Below are 24,484 nucleotides of genomic sequence, written 5' to 3'. Positions count from 1 at the left end.
GGATGATAAATAGGGTAGAGGTAAACTTCTGGAGGTGACGGGTCTGCTGAAGACACAGACCGTGCTGACGGTTTCATGGGTACACACTCATCTGCAAACTCATCGAGTTGTTTGGATTAAGTACAGATGGCTTTCCATATGCCAATCACACCTCAATAAGGTGAAAAAAAAAAAAAAGAATTAGCTGCGAAGCTTGCATCCACATTATGTCGCCTGGCCTGGGCCCCAGAAGGCCTGTTCCTAGGTGACCCAGGAACCCCCACTTTTAACAAGAACCTGGGCGAACTTGGGGTGGGAGGGCCCTTGGGTCATACTTTGAGAGCAACTGGTTTATACCTTGAGCCCAAGAGTGGTTCCAGCCCCACTGTCCTCAAGTTTGGGGACACGTAGTTGGTGGCTCGGCAGAAAATTGGGCCAAGTTTCTGGGGCATCAACACACTTTCGTCCCCGGGCCCTTGGTCTCTGGGGACCTCGGGCTGGCCCATGTGACGTGTGAAGGTATGAGGGGTTTCCGTGTCTCTGAAGGTGTGCACCCTTGTACGTCTGTGCACGTGTGTTGTGTGTCTGTGCGCCTCCCTCCGCGTGCTGGGCATCCATGCACGTCAGCACCTCTGCCAGGCTGCGTGCTTGCTTCTGGCAGCAAGGTGCTCACAAGCACACCTGTGTCTGTGTGTGTCACGTGTGGGCGTACACCGTGTTATCTGCGAGAGAGTGTGTGAGGGATAGAGTGTGTGTGTGTGTGTGTGTGTGTGTGTGTAGGGGGACTGGAGCACCTGAGCAGAGATGCTCTCAAATTCACATATGGCTTCCGACTTCAATTATTTCACGATAAAGAAAATTTTAATTCTAAATTATTTCGCCGCACAGCTCATGAGTGGAGAGGCGAGCAGGGGAGAACGGAAGATAGCCTCACAGCCGAGAGAACTCACTGATCACCGTCCTCGGGAACGTGCCACAGCCCTGAAAGCTTTCACGCGTCTGTAGTCGCCTCCCCGGGCGACTGAGACGGCAGATGGGTTGAATAGTTTGCTTAATTTCCTCAGGTGTAAACCCGCAACTTTTTCTATTGTTTGTATGAGTAATAAAAGGCAAATTAATTCAAAAAGTTAGCACCTGCAACACATTATCTCACTTTCAGCTCTTTTCAATTAAACCGAACTTCTGGTCAGTCACCTTTTACACGTTATCATCTGTAGAAGCTACACAATTTTTGAGATGACTCATGTTTATGGCTTTACGAAGCTATGCCCCTCTTTTGAAGTGGCTTAGAATACAGGTGCCCCTGGGAAGATATTGCAGGTCTGGCTGCAGACCACTGCAACAGGGCGAGGGCAGCAATAATGACAGTTGCAATCTTTTTGCTGGGGGTGGCTCTTGCCTTTCACCTGTAAAAACTGCAACGCCTGTGCAGTACTCTACAGTGACGCACAATAAAATGAGGTCTGCCTGCAAGGCGTTCTCGAATATGCCACGTTCCCTGTTGATGCAGGAGAGACCACAGAGGGTTCCCAGTTTGGACTAATGAGGCCAAGGTCAGCCCGCAGGAGAGAAGACTGTCCTCTGGCCACAGACTGAGCTCTGTCTCGCACACACAGGCCCCGGTCACAGTGGGATCCAGACGCAGGAGTGAGGGCGGCTCACAGTTGACGTTCTACCGCTGACGCCTCAGGGGAACACAGTTCGGTGAGGACAGAAGGGCCGGCGCTGAAGTGCAGGGCTCTCGACGCTCCTCCCAGAGCCCACGACTCAGCCACCGTGGTGGGACTGGAAACCAGGTCCCGGAGAGACCGGGGCTTCGGAACTTGTGTCAATAAACACACACAGCAAACCAAACAAACCGCCATTCCCTCTAGGCTGATTCTGTAATCGCAGCACCAGAAAGGTTAAAAGCACTAAGTGTTCGCATTTGTACTGGGGGTGGGGAACCCCCCCATTATAATCCAGGGCCTCTTCCCTTTATTCCTGAATAACCACTGTTTATTCTCTCTTAGCCTCTGGATTCTCCCCAACTTTTCAATTTTCTATTCCAGTTGATTAGCCTCATTAATATCCTTAACTCCATCCAATTACTCCTTGTTAACTCCAAGTGCCTCGTCAAAGCCGACATCAAAGCCACCACTGTAAGACGTCACTCAGCCACACCCTGTTTTCCAACCCAGGCCTTCCACTCCTCCCAGGGGTCGCTGTTTCCCCACCTTCCCTTATTCACCCCAACTTCCGCGCCTCTGGGTTGCCCCCCCCCCCCACCTCTCATTTCCTTTCAGATCTACCGCAGTGCAGCTATAAACCTTCCCTATTGTCCCATCTTGGAAAATCGATCCTTAATGTGAATTTCTTTAACTGGGTCTTCTCATCACTGGTTTCCTAGAGCGTCAGTGAGCACCTGCTGAATGGCCGAACGTCTGCAAGACCGAAGCATGCAAACCACTCTCTAGGCAGTCTGTCGGTGCCTTTGAACTTTCTTGGAGAGGCTGGACACACCTCAGGGTGAGAGCTCATGCCCGATGCCACCCCCTTCAGGAGATCTGCTGCCGGACACCGAGTAGGCACCCAGTGGACGCCTCCCCATGGCCATCTGCTGACCTGAACGGAATTCAACTACATCTCCACTCCCACCGAAACCCACCATGGAATCAGCCTGAAGACGGGCTTTGCAACTCAAAGAATCGGACAAAAAAAGGTCAGAGTATTATGAAAAGGTAGATTACTGGCCATGTTTTAAATCTTAAATTTTGATGCCTATTTTTTGGGGGGTCCTAGTAATGATCTCAAGTATTTCAAGTTAAGTGTAGCAGATGAATAGCTCAGAGCAGAGCCAGACAGTCTGCACGTGCTCAGTGCTGACTCTCTCCTGCTCGCACGGCATGTCGTTCTGTTTGTTTTTCTCGAGAGGAGGCCTGAACATTTGGTTCTGTTTCTAGTTTGCTGGGCACGCGGAGAGCGGAGGTGCCCCCCACATCGACGCACCGCCTGTTCCGGAGCAATACCTGGCACCCACGCAGGACAGTGCAGGGAAGTGACAGGACTTCCCCGGGGGAGGGGACAGTCGACAGGACCACCTGCCACTCCGCTCCTTAGGGGGAAAGCACCTGGAAGGTGACACCATTGTGACAGTCAACCCTTTCGTCCCCCGAGCAGCGTTTCTCAAACAGTGGGCTTGAGTGTGGCCACCTCGCCCCCAATTCCGTGTGTGTGTGTGCCTGTCTCTGTCTGTGGCGGCAGTGGGGGGGGGCGTTGGAGACTTTCCCAGGGGGCACTCCCCTGCACATTCTGGGGCCCGTGGGTCTGGGGCAGGACCTTGGCAGAAATCTGCTTTTAGCGAGCTCTTCAGGTGACTCTCATGCTCAATAAAGCTCGAGAACCAGGGCAGTCTGACACTGGCCTTCAAGTCAGAAGGGGACGCCCACGCATCAGGCTGAGAAAACGAAAAATGCAGCCTTTCTTTCCTGAAGCACAGACACTCAGGCTAGCCTCCCAGGACACCTGCAGCGAGGGGCCCCCGCCCTCCGGCAAGCAGATGCCCAGCTAGCAGGGTAGTAGTTCACACCTGCTCCCATCCCCCGACTTGGCCACCACCTACCTGTCCAGGTAACCCAGGCTTCAGACAGACACTGTTCCCACGTCACTAGGCGGGGATGAGACTCTTAAAGCTGTCCCACTTAAAACAGGGAGGGACAGGTAAGTGTTCTCCCCTTTGAGAGTGAGAGGTCCCAGGGGAAAGGCACCCAGCTCAGATACTGGGGGACCCTGGGACACCACACCCTGGGCCCACTTGGGTCCGCAGCCGAAGGGCCCCTCTGCACCAGGCAGCTCGAACACAGGCACATTCTCTGAAGACGTAGCTGGCAACACCTTCCTTCTCGGGGTAATAGTGGAGGACTGAAGAGCTCCACCCCACCCCAACCCCGCTCCCCCGTGAGAGGGAAAATCCGCTTGATAAATGTGGCCTGGAATGGGCTGTCCTGCACAGCCAGGACAGACTACACACAGCTGGAAACTGCTCTTAAACAGTCAGACGGCTCGTGCTGGCGGCAGCAAGCTATCCCGGGGCTCCAGTGAGGCCCGGTGGCGGGGAGGAGGGGGACGGAACATCGTTTTAGGCAGAAAGGCCGAGCTGGTGTGCAGGTTGACCATGCCCTTGAAGCCAGAGCTGGACATGGAGGGGCGGGGCATGAGGACCTGAAGGATGGACAGTTGCATTTTTGGCCAAAACCACCACAAAGAGGAGGAGTTCTTGTCCTCAGAATGTTAGGCAACGGCCACTGAAGGTTACAGGCAGCGGGACCGTGGCAGCCAGAGCTCGGGCCTTGGGAGGGAGGGGTGGATCGCAAAGTGGGAAGAGCTAACGAGAGCCCCGGGGGCGGCAGCAAAGGAGCCTTCCCTGCCCACGGAGACCTGCCTCCTGCCCCGCCCGGTCTCCTGCGTGGGGGTCACAGGTACGGGGCACCGGGGACAGATAGGACAGCGAAGGAAAACTGCGTCCACCTTTTGGGGCAGGGGCGGGAGGTGTCACGTGGGCACCAGGTGAGGAGACGAGAGTGCTTGAGAATCTCCAGGTCAACTTACTGGCTCACCAAGTTTTACTCGAAGCGTGAGTTTTTAAAAGTCTTTTTACAGGTGGCCACGCTCCCTTTTTAGTAATTTGAACAGAGCAAGTATCTAGTATCTGTCCACGAACCAACCATGCGGGCGGATGAAATCACGAAAGCCCGAGGGGCCCGCCTTTGCTGCAGCTCACCCTCCGCTCCGGCCAAGGCCTGGAAGCAGCAGCCTGTGGCGTGCTGGGTCGGCGCACGGAGACCCAGAGTGACAGCAGCAGCGGTGGCAGCAGGGAGCGACGGTGAGCCGCGCTGACGCCACCCAGGGCCGGCTTTCAGAGAACCCCGTGCCGTCCCAGTCCCAGTCCCAGTCCTGGCCCCGGCCCCGGCCCCGGCCCCGGTCCACCCTCCTTCAGCCCTCCTCCCCGGGCCTCCCCCTCTCCCTCCAAGCCCCGGAGGCTTAAGAAGCCAGTGAGGGGAGAGGAAGTGGGTGAGCAGGAGGCGGTGGCAAGCGGAGGCACCTCCCCAGACGGGAAGATGCAAGCACACCTGAACGGAGAGGGAAAGAACCTGCTGGGGAAGGAAGGATGCAGGGACCTGGGAAGGAGCTGCTGCAGCCCAGCAAATGCCTCCCAAAGGGAGGGTGGGCCAGGGCGGGGAGACAGCGAGCACAGGGGGAGGGGCCTGGAAACCTGTGGGGGGGGAGGTGAGGGAGGGGAGAGGGCACTCAGGGGAGGCTGCAGGCTGAGGGATGGGGTGGAGGGACTGGCCCAGAGGTTGGCGCGTCACTGAACAAGGGGAGCCGACTGGTGGAGGGCCAGGTGACGGGCCCGCTGTGCCCACCCGCCTGGCTCCAGCTTGTTTTCCGGCCTTTTCTCTGTGGCCTGGAAGAAAGCACGGCGAAAGCACGTCCACGACTGGCGTGCAGACACAGACGAGCCCGGATGCTGGTGTTCCTGCTATGTATCAGCCTCTGACGCGAGTCACGAGCCCTGACTTCTCGTGGGAGTTCGGTTTTGTTTCTCGCCACCTTCCACCTTCACCGGACTGTTCAACGTCACCCCCAACACAGCCCGACGCCGTCTCCACAGACCGTCCTGCTTCCCACTCTACCCACTCCTTCCTGCGCGGCCACCACGTGCCGGAGCAAAGTGCTTCACCACGTCACAGCCCGCTGCCACCCCGACAACCCCACGAGGCCGGTGACCGACCTCTCCAGTTTATGGGTGAGGAGCTGGGGCACAGAGAAATGAGGGAGCGAGCCCGGGTGGCACAGCTTAGAGAGTGCAGGGATCAGGGTCAAGTCCAGCTTCTCACTCCAAAGCCAGTGCTCTCATCTGCCCTACCCCGCCCCACCCCGCCCAGCCTAGAGCACCAGTTCTCAACCCTCGCTGCGCAGTGAAACCCCCAGAAATGCTGTTGAAAACGTGTCTCTCCCAAAAGGTATCGATTTAGCTTGTGGGGATCGGGACCCAAGTCAGGTTACTTGTTAAAGCCCCCAGTGATGTTTAACGTGGAGCAGCGGCGGCAACCCGCATGCCAGGCCCCCCGGACGGTCCCTGCTGCATTCCCGGCACTGTGCCCGGCTCGGGTGGGGAGTGAAGTAAACCCTTGAGGAGTGAGTGAAGGAGTGAGAGCCGTGCTCTTTCCTACAATCCTCCCACCGCCTGCTGACCACCCTGACCCCAAACTTGGCCTCCTCTCTCCAGCAGCGAGCCGACAGGCCCTAAGCTAGTCCGTCCCTTCTCGGATCCCACCTCCGCGGGTACATAAACGCCGTTTCAGAGCATCACGTCCGTGCGTCCTGCTACCCGCTGCCGGTCTAACGCCTCGGTGCACGCTCCACATTTGAGGGTACAGTTGGAGCCTCCTGGTCAGGTATTTAAGACCCCAAAGCCCAACATGTCCTTTTGGTCACGGCTTTCCCCCTCCACAGGTCCTCTGTTCTGGCCAGGCAGGGGTCCCTGTCTCCCACGCGTCCTGCGCATTCTCGCCACAGTGCCTTCAACAACGCATGCCCCCCTCTCTCCCCAACCCATGTCTGGATCCGACCACCCGTGAGGACCGGACTCCCCTGCTCCGCCTCTGCCCAGACCCCCAGCCCCAGGAATCCCGTCCAACTCTGAACTTGCGTGCCAAGGGTCCCGCCCGGCTCCCTTCTGACTTCTAACAGCTTCTAATCGCCATTTCCACGCGCCCACACCCTAACTTCCGGAGTAAGTTTCGACCCCTTGAAGGCGGCCACCGCAGGCAGAGGACTTTCTCTCCCCTGCAGTGACCGGCAACTGCACATCCTCCGTGCGTGCCGCCGGGCGGTCAGCGTCTTCTGTCTCCGTGCCCACGGTCTTACCTGTAGTATCTGGACTGCAAGTAGGTGGAGCACACGGCCTTGGACACGTGACTGGCCGAGCCGAAGTCGATGACCTTCACTCTGTAGGGCTGTCTGGATGGGTCCACCAGCATGATGTTTTCCGGTTTGAGGTCCGCGTGGATGAGACCCAGGCTCTTGAGTTTCATCAGGGCCGTGGCCACCTGCTGGAGCACTGGGCGAATGTACTTGAGGGGCAAGGGGCTGAACTTGTTCTGCTTCAGGAAGTCGTAGAGGTTCTGCTCCAGCATCTCAAAGACCAAGCATGTGTGATTCTTGTGCTGGAAGCACTCGTAGGCCCGGACGAAGTTGTAGTCGTCCGCACTCTCTGTGCTGAGGCGGGCCAGGATGCTGACCTCGATCTGGCCTTGCCGGGCGTACGACGGGTGGTTCTTCAGGATCTTGATGGCCACGATCTCGTTGGTGCCCCTTTTCCAGCACTTGACCACCTGCCCGAACGTCCCGCGGCCCAGGAACTCGAGGACTTCGTAAGTGTTGGTCATGGAGCACAGCACCTCGTGCTGGACCAGCTGGTAGTCGCCTTCGCTGTTGGAGCCGCTGTTTTTGGACGTGGCCGTCGATGTGGTGGCAGTGGCGACAGTGGCCCCGCTGGCATTGTTCTGAATCATGGGTGGGTGCTCCTCGATGATCTGCACGCTGCTCGTGTTCTCGATCTCCTCGCTCTTACGCTTGAGTCCGCATTTTTGGTAGGTGTCAAGGAGGCTCACAGTGCTTCGACGCATTAGGTTGTGTGGTCCGCCGAGGACCTGCCCAGTGACAGAGGTGCTGCTTGCTGATGTGACGACGATGTGCCCGGTGCTTCCTGGGAAGATGATGGTCTGCTCGTAAGGTAGGCTCGGGTTCGGGATGGGCAAGGAGGTGCTGACGGCTGTGGTGGCTGGCTGAGAAGGCGGCACGTTCTTGCCCTGGCTGTACGCTTTGCTGTGGGGGCCGTACCCGGTCATGTCCCAGGTGGAACTCGGCTCTACTTTCAGTTTCTTCACACTACAGAAGGCACTTGATTGAAGGGTGTGAGGGGAGAAAACTTGTACATGTGAGGCCATACCTACAAGGAAAAGAGAGGGGAGAAGAAATGTTTCAGTCGCCACGGCATGAGCAAGTTCGGCAGGCTCACCTATGTGCGGGCCGGTGGCTGGGGGCCCACGGGATGTTTGCCTCCCACCTGAACAGGGCTGGAAAAGTGAACCTGTTCTGCCCAGAAGCACAGTCTGGTCACTCAGTGTGGGGGCCAAGTAGTTCGGGGTCCCACCTGCCACAGTGAGGGGGTGGGAGTAGACTTGTAGAAGAGAGTCAGGGACATACTAAAGGCTGAGATACAGAAGCAGAATGCCAGGGCTTTGCGCGTTATTTACGTTTGTTATACATATCTGCGATGGGAACAAATTCTTCCTCAGTTCTCACTGGGCCGCACTCCTGCTGAAACTGAGGACTGTAGCAGGTGGCCCGGGGAACTGTTATGTGACTGTCATGTGTGTTGCCCTGCATGGTCGGCTCTTCCTTGTCACAGACTGACCATCTGGTCCAGTCATGTGAAGACACATCTGGCCACACGGGTCCCGTCATGGAGCTGCTCGTGATCTGCTAGCTTCCGGGTGACCCACAATTACCCCTTGGATCTTATTCTTAAATTACTCTTAAATGCATCCTGTAGGTTTGAGAAGATAGGCAGTTGCTCTGATGTCTTCATGTAGATCGTCTAAAATTTTATATCAGCCTTTTAGAGGAAGTGGGCAGTACAATTCATGGGTTTTATTCACTAACTTTTCCTGGTAAGTGTATGTATCAATAAATTAACTCATCTAGAAAGTATTATTTCATACCAACATCTCACCCACAATTGAGAGAACCTCAGGAATCTGTAAGAGCCTATCTCTCGAATGGCTGTGCTATTTATAACTATGGTAATACTAGAAATTTAAAAAAAATCATAGAAAATGTGTTAGGAGAAATAAGACAACGAGGAAGAATAAGTTCTTAGAAGTGAAAGTGGAAACACTTTTCCGACTGCCCGTCTTCTAGGCTGCAGTTCACAACCATCTCTCATACGGGTACAAGGGAAGTTCAAGGTTCCCGTGCAGCACCAACCTAATGCCTGTGTCTCTCTGATCCCCCCCCCCCCCCGAACATGACCCAGGGTGGTATTTTTAACATTTTCCTTTTCACACCACCACCCATCACCCTAGTCCACCCTCTCTCTCAGAGGCCACCCACCTCCCACTCCGTCCAGAACCCTAAGGTCAGCAGTCCTGCTTTCCACCTTCATTCTCTTCATTTCAAAGCATTTCTGAATCAACATCCGCCCACCACTGTCCCCCTCCCTGGTCTCAGAGGAAGGAGCGTCTCTCCTTTCCAGCACTAAAAGTTCCCCTAGTTCTCGTGATTCCTCCTTTCCATTTTCTCTCGAACCCTGTTTCCCTCACTGTCCTCTCTTTCTCTTACAGCTTTCCATTTCTCCCTGGTAACTGGGTCCAAGTCCTTAGCAGTTATTTAATTAAGTCTGGCCCAATGCACCAATGACTTGTCTTCTGTGTGCACAGGTGTGTCCCACACAAATGCCCAACTTGGAAGGCCAAAGTCTCCCCTTTTACGTCTTCTCACCTGAAATCAATGGTTTATGCTCCCTGTTCTTCAAGTTTCACTCCTTAATCCATCTCCTCCTGCACCTACACACGCACTGTGAAGCTATTCTCAAAGCTGAACGACTTCCTAATTGTGGAATCCAGTGGCCTTTGTTCAGCCCTCCGTCTTTCTCCTGGGTCTTTCTCCTCCCTGATCTCCCTGCGACATCTGATACTGCCGACCACAGCTTCCTTCTCGGTGCTCTTATCTGCGTCTCTGTGAATCTGTCACCTCCTCCCCTGTGTCTGATTGCAGACTGTGCTTGCTCTCTTTTCCTCTTCCTCCTTTAAAAGGGTGGCACTTCCAACATTTTGACTCTTCTCTCTCTCGGGAAGACATCATCCATTCAAACAGGTTACACTGTCATGTCTATGTAGGCGACTGCCCCGTGTTCATCACTGCCTGGGCTCTCCCTCAAACCTTCTAGTAACACATTTCTGCCTCCTGCTACAGCAAAGACTGTCATCCAAAGCTCAACTCACGGCTTTTACCTAAGAATTCAGCCATCTCACCCTCTAACCTAACATGCCCATTTCTGGTCATAAAATAGTCTTCTAGTCACTTGGTTCCAAAACAATGCATTTCATACTCTGCTTTCTCTTAAGATCGTATAAGCCTTTTCACCTTTTACAAAACAATGCATTTACCTTTGATGAAGGAGTTAAATCTTATTACCCTCTCCTTCAAAATGTCTCTTATATCCATCTCTTTATTTCTCTTCTTGCCACCGCTTCCATAGTTAGAATACTTATCATGTTGTTAGTCTGACCAAAGCAAACACAGACATCTGGTCTACCCAAGCACTCTTTCTTCCTCTAATTTGCCCATATTCCACCACCAGATTAACTTTCCTAGAATATCTCTAAGCATGTCACTCCTCTGTCCAAATTTTTTTGGTGACTTCTTAGTATCTACAAGATACACTGGAGGACTCTTTAATTCAACACCATCACATTTTTACTTCAACTACCTTGTTGGCTTCAACTCCAACTAGTAGCCTTCCTCAACCCTCAACCCTAATTGAGCTGTTTTATTGTTTCTAGAATGTCTCTTGAACTTCCTACCTCCATACTCTCACACCACTCCCCCATCTGGCATGCCCTCACCATTTCTCTCAACTTATCCAAAGACAAGACAGTTCAGACCGCTCCCCTTCCCAGGCCTCACCAACCCACAGAGATTACTCCCAACTCTCGGTTCCTATGGCACTCACCACAGGCACCACCCATGCAGTCACACAATGCACTTCGGCCTTGCAAAATCTCATCTTGTTGAATCGAATCACTTCCCTTTTGTGCTGTTTAACTTTTTACACATTGAGGTCATGATTTCATAACCAGGCTATATTCTGGGGGCAAGAACTACAGTTTATGCCTTGCCCTTCTTTGTGCTTTCCCCAGTATTAAGCTTGAGTTTGTTTGTTTTACATGGTAGGCACTCAGTTGGTGGAATAAAGTACTCTAACTGGCCTGGCCTCCAAGGCTACAGTCACAGGCACTTAGGAACCTGGACTCACGCTGGAAAATCAAGAAAAACCTGCCAATACTTTTCATGTTAACCAAGACTTAAAAAAAAAAAGGAGAAAAACCAAGCCAGAGCCCTGGCTGGTGTGGCTCAGTGGATTGAGGGCCAGCCTGCCAACTGAAAGGTCACCAGTTTGATCACCGATCAGGGCATATGCCTAGGTTGCAGGCCCAGGTCCCCAGAAGAGGGCATGTGAGAAGCAACTGATCGATGTTTCTTTCCCACATCAATGTTTCTCTCCTCCTCTTTCTCCCTCCCTCCCTTCTCTTCTCTCTCAAAATAAAAAAAATAAAAGCCCAAGGCAGAGGCAGCCAGGCAGCTCCTGTCCTGGGGTCAGCCGGCATTCGGGTCCCGTCTGTACCGCAGCCTGGACACTCTGACTTCCGAGCACCTGCTCTGAACCCCACCCTGAGCCCGACCCCCTAGATCTGACGGAGCCTTCCTTTCTCGTTTGGACACTGAACTCCAATATGTGTGACACGACTGTACCCCCTACACATCCTTCTGCTGACAAGACTGTGTTGGTTCACTCAGCCAGAACCTGTACTTGACCTGTTTCTTGCCACAGCTCTTTTTATTCAAGCCAACCGCCCCCTAATCCTGCAACAACACAGAAAGTGGTTCTTCCCTCATTATCTAATTCAATATCCGTATGGCTCTAGACATTGTATACAGTACAGAAATGACCAATCCCTTAGCTTTTAGCAACTTATCCACTGCAGAAGCAAAGCAAATAAGTCTTTTCTTTTTTTATCCTTGGTGTCTTGATTGTCCCTTAGTCCCCAGTCCTTGAGTACTTTTTTGGGGGGGGGTGTCAGTCAGAGCTGGCAGTGGAAGGAACACGTGGATGTTACACAGAGGAGGTGTGGCCCCACTTTCACTGCGTCTGAAGGAATCAGGTGGAAAGCCCAGGGTGCCGAAGTGGAATTTTACAGAGGAGAAAAAGATGGCTTATGACTTATTGGGATGGCAGCCAAGGGTCATAAAATTGTGGAAATTGTCACTGGCTACCTCCAGTGACAGATGCCCGGGATCGGAGCAGAGACCTGCAGGACGGCAAACGCCCTTTACCACACTGGGGGCCTTGGCCTCTGGCCCTGCCGGCATGGTCGCCGGTCACCACTGTGCTGCTCTAAGGTCAGCAGCTCCCGTTCCAAGGACGAGACGCAATTCCGACAGGGCCTCCTCTCTTCTCCAGCTTCACTGAGATGTAACGGGCACGTGACACCATGTGAGGTTAAGGTGTACAATGTGATGATTTGCACATGTATCTATAAACGTATATTGTGAAATGCTGGCCACAGTAAGGTTAGTTAACATATCCATTAGCTCACATAATTACCTGTTGTGTGTGTGTGTGTGTGTGTGTGTGTGTGTTGAGAACATGTAAGAGCCACACCCTTAGCAACTTTCAAGCATTCATACAATATTGTTAACTATAGTCACCATGCTGTATATATTAAATCCCAGAACTTACTTATCTAATAACTGGAAGTTTGGTAATACAGCCTTATTATCGTGATTCCATAGCAGAGGCCATTTTGGTTGGGGAAGCAAAGTATTATTATTACTACTTTAAAATCTCTAAAATATCTCATGAGGAATGAAACACTGCTGGTGGTTGCATAGCTTATTCTTAAAATAATCTTATGGTAACAACCAAACTTATGTGCAAACACTTCTCCTTGGGAGTATTTTTCTGGAACAATCCATCCCCCCCATCAGTTTTGCTCTCGGTGAGTCGAACCCTTGCCTTCTGCATTCCACTACTCCAATCGCCACGGCTCGGGGCTGGGGACGAGGAAGGGGAGCACCTTTGTGTTTTCCACTCGCGTTTCTGTCTGCAGGGACCTTTGTACTCATCAAGGCCTGCTCCCTCCTTGTCCGCCCATTTTCTCTTCGGAAGAGGCAGGGGCGAGATGCCCACTCTCAGCTTGGTCCCGTGGCAAAACCTCAACTGTTTTGTAGCTCATCTCTGCCCCTCCTGCTGGGCTCCTTGGAAGACAGTGGATCTTGCTCCTCTTTGCTGGAAGACTGCGAGGCTATTACAACCCAGCGGTGAGGGGTGGGTTTTGAGCCCCTGGGGAGCGAGGGGTGGGAGGGACCCAGGGAATCACTGTGGGATCAACCTGCGGGTGTCACACCTGCTCCTTTCAGGGGTCACCCGACCCAGACAGGTCCACAGAAGCCCATGTAACCTCCCAGGGTAACACCTGACAAGGTGTCCGCGTTTTCACTCAGCGAGTCACCACAACGTAGAACTAAAGCTTCCGAAAGTCTGCGTGTCGCCTTGCCACTCTGTCCGAAGCGGGTCAAAACCATAACCCTGAACACCAGGTCTACACTGGGGCCTTCACATGCTTTTTATTGTTACCCATGCAAGTTTATGTGGATGTTATAAAAATGATCAGCAAAAAGCATTTAAAAAGAAATTTATGAAAACTGGAGACAAGTTATACAACTGTGTGTAATATATTCCTCCTTGCATTTGGCAAATGAGACACAGCTCCTATAAAACTGACATTAAAGTATACACTTTAGGTAGCAGAATTAAAGCCCATTATTTAAAAGCAGTCCTTTCTTGCTCATTGCCTCGAAGAGGACAGACTGTCTCTTTTGTGTCCCAAACAAATCCAGGTTCCCCAGCTACTGAGGGTGCATGTCAATGGCTTATATGCTGAAGGCAATGAAGGTGGTTGACCTTCTTTTGGCTACTTTATTCAAATGCTCATTTTACATTTTTTTAAAAATGCACATAAGTCTGCATTTCAAAGTACTATTTTTAAAACATTTGCTTCTAGATTTTATCACAGATACCAGTTATGCCCATAAAGTGCTATCACACTTGAGTTCAAGCCCAATTCCTCAGGATTCTTGAATCCCTGGATTCCATTTATTTTTTTTAAATAAGGGTTTCATTTATTTATTTATTTTTAGAGAAAGGGGAAGGGAGAGAGAGAAACATCAATGTGTGGTTGCCTCTCACATGCCCCCAACTGGGGACCTGGCCTGCAACTCTTGTGCCCTGACTGGGAATTGAACCAGGGACCCTTTTGTTTGCAGGCTGGTGCTCAATCCACTGAGCCACACCAGCCAGGATTGGATTCTCTGGATTTTAAAATCTTGAGCATCTAGTATGTCCCAGGCTCTGGGCCCGGATGTGTTATGGATGGGGTGAGCACACATCTGGCTTTGTCTGAGACGGTCCGGAATCACCCAGGTTCTGCCGGATCAGTCAGTAGGGGCACCCTCTCCATGTCCCTTCTCACAAGGGTCCTAGGAAGTCAAGTGACGGGTTTAGGCTCCTGCCATAAGTGAAAAAACAAACAAACAAACAAACAAACAAAAAAACAACCAGTTCCTGACCCAGATGTTCAAACCCGGGCCATTCTGTGTGCCTCTTTTTGTCTTAATGGTTTAATGAGAAATTCTTTTTTTTAGGGTTGAGAATAATTTCTTCCCCTTAAAAAACAGCTAAAAAAATCTTCATATTTTTGCTGAAGTCATAACTCACATTTAAAAAAAAAATGTCATCTATTCAAGGATTGGCTCATTCAGTTCTTTTTGTGCTTCCTTACTTGCTTTGTTTCTTCATAACTTTATATTTCACAACGAAATGAACTGAAAGGTTGCGTCACAGCTGAGTACACTTCCCTCGCATTTCAACACTCCGCAGTTATCTACTGGAAGATCAGCCTCTAGCGAAACTCCAGGGATGAGGGAGGGTTCAGCCACGATGGAAAAAAAAATTTAAATAGAATTCAATTTCACTGGATTCTATCAAAGCTCAAGAGAAGGAATGGTAAGGAAAACAGCGGCATCAGTTTTGCCAGTAAATAGGGTTTAATTTTGGCCTGGCAGGGAGAAACAGATCACTGTGCAGAGTCCAGCTGCATCATTAAAGGGAACACAGCCACGAACACCTTCTTTAGGAGGTACCAACTTTCCTGTCCTACCACCCTTTGGACACACGTTTTTGCTGAATAGTGAGCATCCGATAGAAGCTACAGATCTTTTTTTTTAATCAAGAACTCATAAGGAAGAATTAATTCCCACACCTAATGGAACGCCATATCATTTTATGTATCACATGCACATAAGACATAATACAATTGATAGAATATGCCAAAAGAAATGTAAAAAATACATATTAGAAATATGCATCTGAATGGGTATTTTTAAACACCTAGAAAAGGGTTTGTCTGTATAACCCTTGATTAACACGTATAACATGATAATTTGATGCCCCTGGGAGTTAAGAGATATCAGAAAAAAATTTTTCATTGACAAACAAAACAATATTCACAAAACTTAATGATAATCACTCTGCTCGAGTTTGTATTTCATAAGGAGTGCAAAGATAATTTCAGATTAGCCCATTTCTGAATGATACATGTCCAAAATACCGTAGGGTAAATGTCCAAGGGGCTTTCAACCGTCTCCAGTCACAGCCTGTTTACCCACTGGCTGTCAGTGTCACACATACAGCGTGCCCCCCAGAGCACAGTGCAGGGTCGGCCGCAAGCTCTACGGGACGCTCGGGTCAACAATGACAGGAAGGGCCCTACCGACGGCACCGAGGGTTTTCCGTACGGCGGAGCCTGGGGTCGGGCAGAAGAGGAAGCATGGAGACATTCAAGACACCAGCACCGCTCTGAAGTGCTGATCATCTCGTGGGGTTGCCAAGTCCACTGCAAATTAAAAGGGACAAGCGGTAATTCCAGGCAACAGAAGCACTCGCGCTGCCAGAGCAAACGCGGGAGAAGTTCTGGGGCAGCAGCCACTCTGGGCTGCGGTCAGGCCGGGCGGGGTTTACAGAGGGACCGGGGTTGGAGCTGCGGCTGGGATGGGAAGAGGGGGCATCTCTTGAAAGGCAGGAGAAGATTCCAGATCCTGCTGCGTGGGTGTGAGCGAGCTGGGGTGGGGGACAGCCACCGAATGACCTCCGTCCTCAGGAAGCCTAGGCTTTGCTTGGAGACAATGACTTGGGAGCATTGGCATAGTTGTAATGCAACCACGATGCTGAAGCAGTAAATAACCACCCACCTGTACCGTGCACCCACAGCCTGTTTGTCTGGAGTTATTGTCTGCTGGTCACTTGAACCTTCTAGAGTAATTCTCAAATACCCCACCCCCACCCCCACAAGCGAAAGGCTGCTGTGAGGCCTTCCCACTCACTAATACACCCACTTTTACTCCTCTGGCCTTCGCCCGTCTTGCTGACGGTCGTCAGCTGCAGCTCTCTGTGTAAGACAGACTCCGGGGCTTGCACCCCGCACTGCAGGCTGCAGTGCGTTTCCTGTCTCACAGGTAAGGAAGGGGAGTTTGGGGACAGGCATAGTTTGTCCAAGGTCACTTTGCTGTTCCTAGCAGAGCTGGGATTTGAACCGAGGTCTGCCCGACTCCCAGACCTATGCTGTTCACCATTCTTCTTCTTCTTCACTCTTTAGGTTCTCAGACCAGAAGCACCAAGCAGGGAGACAGGTACGGCGATGGCCACGGATGAACGATAGAGGCAGGGCTAAAGGGTGGGGCACCCACCACCGCCCGCCACCTAGTCAAGTAACAGACACCCACAACAAGGACCCTGAGTCACGAGTCATTTCTGTGTCCTCTGTTGCGATAACACCGGAGACACAGAACCACTGCAAGTTGTTACATGAAATAAATGCATCCCCTTGGAGAGGCACACGTCACTTAGCTGCCGCACAGGGGCACAGCGGGCAGGGGCGGGCCCTGAGCGGGGCGGTCTGGGCTGTCACAGTAGTCCAGGGGCGAGGTGAGGAGGGTCTGAACCAGGGGTCTGCCTGAGGAAGCAGAAAGGAAGGAGCAGAAACAGAAGACTTCCCAGAGGAGAAAAGGCAAGGCCCGCGGACGGATGGGATGCAAGGGCAATGGAGGGAGAGGAACCAAGCGCCGTGCTTTGCTGTGCATAATGCGCAATTTTTTGGCCTAAATATTTGAGGGGAAATAAGGATGCACATTATACGTGGGTGGTACTAATTCCATATCTATGTAAATGTTTTTACTGGTTTTATTTATGCGTATGCATTAAAACTGTAACTCTAGAAAGCAATAATGATATCCGTATGTGAAATAATATCCTGGAATATGATCATTGGTTTCGTTTCTAAATATAACTAAATAAAAAACTGAATTAAAATGGGTGATTTTTTTCCCCTGAAAGTCTGGGCTAAAAACGTGGGTGCGCGTTATACACAGAAGCGCGTTATACACGGCAAAACGCAGTGCGCCCGGGGGACCGCAAGGGGCGGGCTTCCCCGGCTGGCGCTAGGGACAACGGGAAGTGGTGTTCAGATGCTGTTCATCTGGGGGGTGGCTCGGGGAAGGGATCATGGCATAGCTTTCAGCAAGTGCATTACAAGCACGGGCAGGATATTTAGGTTGAAACATTCAGTGCTCAACCATTTATACGGGAACTGAGGCAAGGAATCGCTTCATTGACCAAAGCTGAAGCACCAGCAGCTGCTGGTGACTGACCGTCAGCATCTAGCCCCCACTTGCTGCGCTGCCCCTCGGAGGCAGGCAGACCATTCTGAAAAGAGAATGAAAATCAACAGGACGGGCTGGGCTCGCGCAGGGTTAGCCAGAGCGGCAGAGGGCACAGTGACCCTGGACCGGCTCATGCGTGAGGCCGAGGGTAAAGGATGAAGCCACAATTATGGCCAAACCAAGAGGAGCAGGGCAGATGGACAAAAACACAAACAAACCAAGAAAAGCCCTCAAATCAAAGGTTCACATCCCAAAGGGACAGGGAGGAAGTGTTGCTGCTTTGCGAGCGGCGTCCAGCTGGAAGAGCTCGGTTTTGGACAGACTTCGCTTTAGGCCTCAGTAACAACAACGCAGAGGGAGTGTTCTGTGTGCCCCGAGGCAACAACCAGCACAGGAGAACGGGCGAGAGGTCGCGGGGGAGATGCTGGCCTGGGGGTGGTCAGCGCCACCTTGCCGAAAACAGAACCCCCGGGGGCGAGCCGTTCCCCAGGAGGAACAGTGCAGCCGGTAGAGCAGATGGCAGATGGCGACTGAGGTGATCCTCGGGGACGCGGACATTGTCAGGGAGCGCGGGGAGGACAGCGTGAGTCACAGGGAAAGGTCAAGGATAAAATGGTGGCCAACACAAGTCAGGAACTGGTTCAGGGGGATGAGGACGAGCAGGGGCGGCCGGGCCTGCCGAGGGATGAGCCGCTGGCCCCCTTCTCCCACGGGGTCCGGGGGAGGGGGAGAAGGGAAGAGAGACCAATGAATCACCTCACGCCCTTTGCTCTTCCGAGAAATGTGGTTCTCTTCAGGACTTTCAAAACCTTTTCTAGCATCTTTCTTGAACCTGCAAAGGCGACCATAAGCTGTATTTTTTTTCAACTGAGAACACAATCCAAGCCACCCCCCACCCCGCCATGCACAAATTCGCCACACATTCTCTCCACCTGGTGGCTAGCTGCTTGTTGAAAGCAGCCCCTCTCCACGTCCAGGGTTACTGCTCTCTCTGAAAACTGCTGACCTCACCCACAACACCGCCAGGCCTGTCTCCGGTTCACCGCTCCGTGACTCGGCCACGCTGTCCTGGACCGAGCCACAGACCTCCGTGGGTGGGCCAGCCTCGCACCACAGTGGGTAAGCACACGCAGGCCGTAAACAGAGTGTCTAGCGGCCATGTTCCCACGTGTGGACAGGCATGGAAAATTACCAATCCAATGTCAACTCTGGTGAAGCCGAGAGTGATGCCCATACGACACACAGGGTTCGCCGGGGTTTTTTCCTCTAGGCAATGGGTGGGACCAGTGACAACCAAACCAGTCAAAAACTCCTTTGGAAAACGATAGCTGCATTAACTGAGACTCTTAATTATATAAAAAAAACACAACGCCCAAACAAAAAACCCCACCCGTCTAGATGTAGGTGTTTGCTAGGCAGGCTCAGGAAGCACCCCAGACTGGGTGGCTCCAATAACAGAAATCTGCTGTCTCGGAGTTGGCGAGGCCGCAAGTGCAGCGTGGAGGTGCAGGCAGGGGCGGTTCCTTCCAAGGGCCGGGAAGAAAGACTCCGCCCCAGGCCTCTCCCGGGTCCGCAGGTGGCTCTCCACTCCTCCATCGTCTTCCCCTTCCCCCCTGTGGGTGTCTGTGCCCCTCCCTGTCTTAGCCAATCAGGGCCCGCCCTAAGGGCCCCACTGCGGCCTGACGGGCTCTGTGGAGACCCTATCTCCAAATCGGGTCACACTTTGGGGTACGGGGGTTAGGGATGCAGCAGAGGAGTTCTGGTGGGGAACACAACTCAACCCATTGGAACAGGTTTAAGGGAACCAGAAGCACTGTTACTGACGCGTCGTTTTCTCAGGACACACAGTCCGCGATGTTCCAAAAGAACTGTCTTCCTTTTCCCCTCCTTGGAGGCGAAACGTCTCATTTTGTGATTTCCCTTTATCTTGCCTCGAGGGCCTAGGAGGGCATTTCAATTAGTCAAACACGGAAACCGGCGAGAGCCAAACGACGAGTCTGAGTTACATTCCGCCGAAGTTTATTTGACAGCGTGCGGGAAAGGCCATGCAGGCTCGAATCTAATGCATATCAAGGGATAATCGTCGTCACACTGGTATCAGAGGGAGTCGGCGGTGACACGTTAATAACGCCGGGGTGGGAGGGAGCAAATGGGGTTTTGGGCTCTGAGTCTGAGGGTGTCGAACGCTGCTCAGGCAGAACTTGAGTGACCGGAACAGCAGAGGGGTTGTGGGCTGGTGCGGGATGGGTGCGGTTTCCTGCCGGGGGTCCACCTTGGTGTGAGGTAAAGAGGCTCGGGACCCCCTTTCTCATGAGCCCCCTAATTCTTTGTCATTCTGTTAAGAGGCGGTTACATTTTGTCATTTGGCGTTTTCCTTCTAAATGAGGATCTCGAGGAGATAACCTTATAAACAAACGAGGAGGGATGAAAAAGGCGAACACCCACGCCCTACAAAAACAAAACCAGCTATACTTCTGGTGTCAGCCCAGAGGGATTCCATGGAAATCCAGGTTTTTCAAAGATCTAAGAGGCCACTCACTGTCCTCGAAATGTTCTAAAGAAGGTGGTTAAAGTTTCATCAGTATTTATTTTCAGGTGTTTGAGTCACACATCTTTAAATAATTTTTTAAAGAGACTTTATTTATTTATTTTTAGACAGAGGAAGGGAGGAAAGAAGAGAGGGAGAGAAACATCCATGTGTGGTTGCCTCTCACATGGCCCCCTACTGGGGACCTGGCCTGCAACCCAGGCATGTGCCCTGACTGGGAATCGAGTAGGCGACCTTTTGGTTCGCAGGCCGGCGCTCAATCCACTGAGCCACACCAGCTGGGGCTCGAGCCACAAATCTTTTAAAAAGCACTGTCCCCAAACCTGTCGGCCACTCCGTCACGGGCATCCCACAGCCCCTCCACCCACCACTGTTTCAGAACCATTACTGACGGCCTCGGAAAGGAGTGGCCCGGAGCCGGGATGGGGGAGGGACGTGTCTGGCAATGCCAGGCGAGCCTCGGACCGAAACTCCCCACCCGCTGACGAGGTCCGAGTCAAGGCAGAGAATCTGGTAGGCTCCTTTTCTACGCTGTGCAGAAAAGAATGAGCTCTTCTTATCCCGGTAAAGGGAAATGATGTATTGTACACGGTGCTTCCCCACCCCGTGCCCCACCCACAACGGACTGGTCTCTGGAGCTTGCTCAAGGTTCTCCTTCTGTGACGCTGGCATGCTCGGAATCAGGGCTGGAAGCTTCCTCTTCACTCTTTCCCGTCTGGGTGCTCTCCTTACTATGCCACTGGCAACTCTCCTTTGTACCCAAACATACACAAATTCTATTACTCTGTGTTATTCTATCACTCTGCGTGAACTCTGTTACTCTGGGTCCCCTCTCAAGGTAGGCTGGAGTTCTAACCCCTGCCCCGCCGCCGCCGCCCCCTGCGAATGTGACTGTAAGTGGAAACAGGGTCTTTGCAGATGGAAGCAAATGAAGGTGAGGGGGTTAAGGGAGTGTTAACCCAATCTGACTGGTGCCCTTATAAGAAGAGGAGAAGAGATGCAGACACACAGAGGGGACTCCGAGCAACGGCAGAGGCCGAGACTGAGGGACGCAGCTGGAAGCCCAGGAGCTAAGAATCGAGAAGGGACTCCACCCAGAGTATGGGCGGGAACGTGGCCACTCTGACTTTGAACTTCTAGCCTCCAGAGCTGTGAGAGGATACAATCTGTTGTTTTAAGCCACCCCGTTTGCGGTACTTTGTCGCAGTAGCTCTCCGAAGCGAAGACACTCTGTAACATAATTCAGGATGTAGTTCATTGATGAGACATGTTTGTGCTCAAGCTGGGAGACAGTATTTGTAACAATTGCGGAGTCACGCCTACCAAGCGGCAGGCTGCCTCTACGGCCGGTCTCTGCCACCTCTAGGTTGCGAAGCCATAGACGTGTCCTCAATCTGACTCCCATGGCTTAGCTCCACTCCCTGCTGGGGCACTAAAGACCTCCTCTCGCTTTCCTTTTTTAATTTCTTACCCGAGGACATTTTTTTCCTCATTGCCTTTAGAGAGAGGAAGGGAGAGAGAAACATTCACATGAGAAAGAAGCATCAATCACCTGCCTCCCATACATGCCTGGACCGGGGATTGAACCTGCAACCCTAGGGATGTGCCCTGACTGGGAACTGAACCTGAAACCTTTCGGTTCCGGGACAACACTCCAGTCAACTGAGCCATACCCAGGGCAACGCCTCCTCTCTCTCTGCAAATTTATTTGTTCACCGTGACCGATCGTGTGACTTCAAAGTTTCTAAGGAAAGCACGTGAAAGTTTAGTCTGTCCCCATGAGCTACAGTGAAGAGTCCCAGACCTGCTCTGTCCAGACCGCAGCAGCTCCCTCTGCGGCACAAAGAAGGCGGGACAGAGGCCCGCGGCCGGCCTGCGCGTGGCTCTCCGGGCAGTGCCTGCACGCCGCCTCTCGCTCGCATCTTTATGTATCTCTCAAACGTTTCTCTCTAGGCTGTCTTCTATCTGCAAAGGAAACTTTGCAGAGGATGTCACGCAGACCCAGTGATGCCTGTGACGCCCGTCCCCTGGGCTCTCTTCGAGTCCCCGGGGCCTTCCACCCTCCTCTGAAAGCAGCCGCAGAGCCTTTCTCGGATTTAAACGGCACCTGCTGTTTACCGCAGCCGCTGTGCATTATCGCTCCTTGCTCCCTGGAGAATGTTTTCATGACTCTTCAGTTGCCTTTCACTGGCATCTGAGGAAACTCGATTAGAGATCACCTTGGGGGAGATGCGGGAAGCACCCCATCTCCTCCAGGGCGAAGGGAAGGAGGAGGAAAGACAGACAGGGGTGCTGGCAGGGAGGAGGGAAGGAGGAAGGGAAGGGAGGAGAAGCAGAAAGACGGGAGCCGCGTGAGAAAGGAGCAGCGCGTGGAACGGTCCCAGGAGCGCACTCAGGACCCCGAGGTACACCGAGAAGCGCTCTGTGGGCTGCAAAGCGCAGCAGACACGCAACAGCGGTCTCCCCGGCGACACCTGAGCAGCTGTCCGTGCGTGGACGCTGCGGGCGGGAAAGCCGGCTGGCGTGGACCGGACCCCCGGCAGTGCGGCCGCGGCCCGTGCTCCGCCGTGCGCAGCAAAGTGAGTTCCTCCGTCTGTTGTGAGGACATTTTTGTGTTGCGAGTTGCTGTCGCCCAGACAGTCCTGGTTCCTAACCCGCAGGACGGCAGCTGGGGACCCCGACGGTCTCCAGCTCAGTAGTGGCCCCCCGTGCCAGGAGCTGTCACCTCAGACTGTGTCACAGACGTGGGCTCTGCCCCCAGGGGGCTGCATGGTGTCGGCCCCTCTGTGCCTCAGTTTCCTCATCGATACAATGGAGACCGTAACAGTGTCTCCTAGGGTCCCGGGGAGGCCGACAAGGGTTAGTGCACGTAATGCTCTGAAAGCCGCATCTGGCCCGGAGTCAGCCCGAAGTAAGTGCTCCCCAGAAGAGGGGGCGAGGGGGGCCGGTGACCGTGGCCCGGGCCGGCGCTCTGGCTCTCGGAGACGGAGACGGAGCCTCAGCCTCATGCTCACGGTACCGCAGCACAATGCCACGTACGGCTGGCTCGCGCGAGGACGCGACCTGCGCTTCCTGAACAGCTGGACGAAGGAGACAGAAGAACAATGAAACGGGACTGATCACTCGTCCCTTATCTCAGTGCCGCTCCTCCCGGGAAAGGCCAGTTTGGCCAGGAAGTCACCCCCTCCCACCCCAAGTGACTCCGAAGGGGACGCCGCCGGGAGCCCACATGGGCCGCGGGGCTCCCACGGCCTCTGTGTTTCACGCGCCCTGCTTCTCCGCGGGCCGTCCTGGCCCAGTGCACGCCCCGGCCGTCACCGGGACCCCGCCTCTACGCACAGTGGGCCCACCGAAGGTTTGCGTCTGCTGCGCGAACGAGGACCTCAGGTTTTTTGGGTGCACTTCATCAGTTAAAAAAACAGGATGCTCCTAACACATGTGATTATTTAGTTTTAATAAATTATATAGGTACTGCTTTACTACTATAGCACATTTGCTAAGTATACACAAATAGATGAGATAAAACACACGTGGTCTACTATTTTCTTCTGTATCCCAATACATTGCCCTGAGCCCGTCACTTTGAAAATCCTTCTGTGACGCAAGTAGACCAAGCCGAGGAACGGAGGGTTAGTCTTGGCCTCTGGGAACCAGTGAGTGCTGCCCTGGCTGGTGGGGCTCAGCGGCTCAGGCATCGTCCTGCAAACCGAAAGGTCACAGGTTCAATTCCCGGTCAGGGCCCATGCCTGGATTGCAGGACAGGTCCCCACTTGGGGGCGTGTGAAAGGCAACCTATCAGTGGTTGTCCCCCTCTCTTGCTCCCTCCCTTCCCCCCTCCCTTCTTCTCTCTCTAAAAATAAATACATAAAATCTTTTTAAAAATTACAAAGAGAAGCGAGTGTCATTTCTGGGCAGGAACTTTTCAGGGCCAGTGCAACCTAACTGGCCTGCTGGGTTCTCCCCGCTTTGCTGAGGTGACCAGTGCCGGCCTCAGGGGTGGAGGCTCCTGAGCCTGGGAACTGAGTGAGGATGAGGAGGAGCAGAGGCCCCAGCAGCCCCAGGTGGACAGGGAGCATGAATGTGAAACAGACTTTGCTTGGTTCGAGTCCCTGAGTCGGGAGGTGGGGTCCAGTGGGTCGGGAGGGCTCTTTGTTACTGCACTGTACCGCAGTCCACCCTGACTAGCCCCACCAAGCTCCTCAGTGCCGCTCTCCCTTAATGAGCCCGAATTAATGAGGCCGAACGCAACTGTATTCCAACGCCCAGCACGCGCTCCCTCCCAAACCAGAGCACACGTTTTCGTGGACAACCTCACACATTCTGAATAGTTCAGTCCCTGGCTTCCACCTCCAG

The 24,484-nt window shown here is 53.0% G+C and overlaps 1 protein-coding gene across 4 annotated transcripts in view; it reads right to left on the bottom strand.

Moving 5' to 3' along the window:
• The window catches only part of HIPK2 (homeodomain interacting protein kinase 2), a 166,547-nt gene that overhangs the window by 102,463 nt on the left and 39,600 nt on the right, over positions 1-24,484 (bottom strand). For all 4 annotated transcript variants that reach the window (XM_045855529.1, XM_045855530.1, XM_045855531.1 and 1 more), the window contains exon 2: positions 6,889-7,972. In XM_045855529.1, coding sequence (XP_045711485.1) covers positions 6,889-7,972 — 1,084 coding nt within the window. The remainder of the gene's footprint in view (positions 1-6,888; positions 7,973-24,484) is intronic.

This window comes from Phyllostomus hastatus, unplaced genomic scaffold, assembly GCF_019186645.2.
Source record: "Phyllostomus hastatus isolate PE091 unplaced genomic scaffold, TTU_PhHast_1.1 phas_scaffold_114, whole genome shotgun sequence".
NCBI classification, from domain to species: domain Eukaryota; kingdom Metazoa; phylum Chordata; class Mammalia; order Chiroptera; family Phyllostomidae; genus Phyllostomus; species Phyllostomus hastatus.
This window is presented reverse-complemented; position numbering and strand designations above follow the sequence as displayed.